At 49.0% G+C, this 3811-nt stretch overlaps 1 protein-coding gene across 1 annotated transcript in view; it reads left to right on the top strand.

Moving 5' to 3' along the window:
* LOC106815895 (cyclin-J-like) overlaps positions 1–735 on the top strand; it is a 21520-nt gene extending 20785 nt beyond the window's left edge. Inside the window, exon 5 of the mRNA XM_014820425.1 lies at positions 554–735. Coding sequence (XP_014675911.1) covers positions 554–735 — 182 coding nt within the window. The remainder of the gene's footprint in view (positions 1–553) is intronic.
* The last annotated feature ends 3076 nt before the right edge of the window (positions 736–3811 follow it).

The following is a 3811-nucleotide window of genomic DNA, read 5'->3' on the forward strand; positions in this document are numbered from 1 at the left end:
AGGGGCGAGGGACGAGGGAGGGGAGGTGAGACGAAGAGAGAGCAAGCGAGAGATGGAGGGAGAGCGAGAGGAGAGATGAGAGAAGAGAGAGAGGAGAGAGAGAGGAGTGACGCGAGAGAGAGAGCGAGATGAAGAGAGATTGGCAGACAGAGAGACACGGAGACAGAGAGACAGAGAGACAGCGAGGACAGCGAGACAGAGAGACAGAGAGGACAGGATGGGAGAGGTGGAAGAGAGCGAGAGAGGCAGGAGAGGGAATGAGACAGTATGATTGACAGAGCAGACGCACGAGGAGACGAGCCAGAGTGAGGGTGGGATGAGGGGAGAGGGCGCAGAGGGGCCTGCGAGAGAATGGGAGGACGGCGGCATGGGATGATGGAGGGCAGGCGCCGGGGGGAGAGCGAGTCGGCGGGACTGGAGCAGATGAGAAGAGATGATGAAGACAAGAGATCCCTCACAAGCAATAAGTACTGCCAGACGCCCAATTGGTGACCTTACGTTTGTACCTATCATTGCTCGCTTGTGTGGCGCACGTCTGCTCTTCTCCCCGCAGCGATGCGTATCGTCGTCAATGGCGTTGTCTGCGTGGTGGCCGCTGCGTGCGTCGTGCCGCTCCGCCACTGCATCCGTTCTCTCCTGCCACGATGGCCGCCACCCTGCAGACTTATTAGAGTGGCAGTGCGTGGAATGGCACAGTCGCGGACGCTGCGTGCGACGCATGCTAGTTCTAAGTAACGACACGCCCGCGCACGCCGCACGCAGCGCACGCACACATGCACACATTGCACGCACGAGCGCAGCACGGCATTACAGGACGCTGCATGGTGTAACGCACGCACCACACCGCCGCTACGCATACAGACGCTGCTCGTGTGTAACGCTCCCACACAACACATTACGCACGACGCGCATTACAAGACGCTGCTGGTGTAACTGCTGCACGGCACACACACACACATGAGCCACGCGCTGCGATGCTTCTGTGTGCCTACTCACTGTAGTGCATGTGCGCGTGCACGCACAAAACACACTCCCTACGCTAAGCACCCACGTCCTACGCAATGCAACACACACTCCCATTTATGCAAAGAACACACACACACTCCCATACGCAAGCACACACACACATTCCCATACGCATGCACACACACACACTCCCATACGCATGCACACACACACACACTCCCATACGCATGCACACACACACACACTCCCATACGCATGCACATGCACACACTCCCATACGCATGCACACACACACTCCCATACGCACGCACCCACGCACGCACGCACACGCAAATACAGATGCTGCTGGTGTGAGCCAAGTATTCGTAGGGGCTGGTATTCATGGTAACGCAGAGTACCATTTGTGCAGTTTTAGTTGTCAGAATAGTGTGTATTTGTGCTTACCTTGATGTCACATTACCATGTTATTTGTGCTTACCTTGGTCTTATAGTAACAAACATGCTTAATTTGTGCCTTTATACTTAGTGCAGCAACTGTATTTGTGTTGCGTACTTTGTTGTCGCCTACACCATTTTGTGCTCAGACCGAGTATTCGCTTGTAGCCAGGAGAACCTGTATTTATGCTTGCCCTCACAGTACTCTGTGTGTGTTCAGCGCGCCTAGCCTATGAAGCAATGACAATGTAAAGTGTATTTTATGCTTGCCCAACACAGTACTGCTGTAGTGGCTGTTTCAGCGCTAGCTATGAAAGCAGATATCGTATCCTGCTATTTTTGCTTTACCTTGCCCTCACCAGTACTCTGTGTGTGTTTCAGCGCCTAGCTATGAAGCAGATATGTATCCTGTATTTATGCTTGCCTCACAGTACTCTGTGTGTTGTTGTTCAGCTGCTATAGCTTATGAAGCAGACATGTATCCTGTATTTATGCTTGCCTCACAGTACTCTGTGTGTGTTTCAGCGCCTAGCTATGAAGCAGACATGTATCCTGTATTTATGCTAATCGTGGCTCGCGGGTGTTTCAGCTCCTACGAAGCAGACATGCTAGAGGAACAGAAGGCAAAGGCGATGGCGCTGGAAGCGAAAACATACAGCGCAGTGCTACGCAGCAGCTAGTAGTCAACGTCTCACGGCGGCGGCGGCGGCGGCGGCAGAAACGCATGCCACTTGTTTCTGTACGATCGATCACTGTCGTAGAGGGCAGCACTGTGGCAATGTTGCTTTCTTGATCTCGTGTCGTAGCGTGCGTTAATTGGAAGGGTGTGCGGAAATTATGTATAGCACCATGATGACATCATAGTGTGATTGGGAGCTATTTATAGCACCATTATATCATTGTGATGTGGTTGGGAGCTATTTATAGCACCATTATGTCATTGTGACATGGTTGGGGAGCTATTTATAGCACCATGATGTCATCATGGTGTGATTGGGGAGTTATTTATAGCACTGTGTTGTCATGGTGTGATCAGGGAGCTATTTATAGCACCATTATGTCATCGTGATGTGATCGGAAAGCTATTTGTAGCACCATGATGTCATTATGTGTTTGAGGGGTTATTTATAGCACAATGATCTCATTTATGTGTTAGCAGCGAGCTATTTATAGCACCCTTATATCATTCTGTGATCAGGGCGCTATTTTAGCATAACGATGTCATTGTGGTATAATCACTGAATTGTTTATATGGCCAGTAACGGTAAACATTTTTCACGGCAACGAACCGATATAGATATGTGATCTGACCTCTGAGTGACCTCGTATGTGTGATATGGCTAGTAACCAAATTATATGTGATATGGCATCATGCCATTTATAACCAGGTACATTGTGATATTATAAGTAACCACATTTGTGATATGGCACGTATATAGTTAGGATACACGCGGCGGCACAGTAAGGCTCATAGGGTCTATGTCCCCCAGGGTAGTGCCGGAACGTACCCAGAGTACGGTCCGGTATAATGGAACATACCCTGGTAAGTTGGTAACTATTTGATATGGTTAGGGTTAGGGAGTAGGCGTAGGCGACTCCCTAGACTCGTTAGTGGAGTAGGCGAGGTATGGTCCGGCATATTAGATAATACCATGGTACGTTCCGGCAGTACCCTGGGGGACATAGACCCTCTCAGCCACAGTAAGTGTCTGCAGATTCATGGCGCGGCGTGCGACCACGTGTGTCATGGCATCCGACCGGATGAATTTATACGTATGAGATGTTATGTTAGGGTTTCTATTGACTGACGACATGTATTCATATAACACGTCTTGTGTATGCACTACTCGCGCGAACACGTGTGTCATGGCATCCGACCGGATGAATTTATACGTATGAGATGTTATGTTAGGGTTTCTATTGACTGACGACATGTATTCATATAACACGTCTTGTGTATGCACTACTCGCGCGAACACGTGTGTCATGGCATCCGACCGGATGAATTTATACGTATGAGATGTTATGTTAGGGTTTCTATTGACTGACGACATGTATTCATATAACACGTCTTGTGTATGCACTACTCGCGCGAACACGTGTGTCATGGCATCCGATCGGATGAATTTATACGTATGAGATGTTATGTTAGGGTTTCTATTGACTGACGACATGTATTCATATAACACGTCTTGTGTATGCACTACTCGCGCGAACACGTGTGTCATGGCATCCGATCGGATGAATTTATACGTATGAGATGTTATGTTAGGGTTTCTATTGACTGACGACATGTATTCATATAACACGTCTTGTGTATGCACTACTCGCGCGAACACGTGTGTCATGGCATCCGATCGGATGAATTTATACGTATGAGATGTTATGTTAGGGTTTCTATTGACTGACG

The sequence above is a fragment of the Priapulus caudatus genome, unplaced genomic scaffold, assembly GCF_000485595.1.
Source record: "Priapulus caudatus unplaced genomic scaffold, Priapulus_caudatus-5.0.1 Scaffold1229, whole genome shotgun sequence".
In the NCBI taxonomy this organism is placed as follows: domain Eukaryota; kingdom Metazoa; phylum Priapulida; class Priapulimorpha; order Priapulimorphida; family Priapulidae; genus Priapulus; species Priapulus caudatus.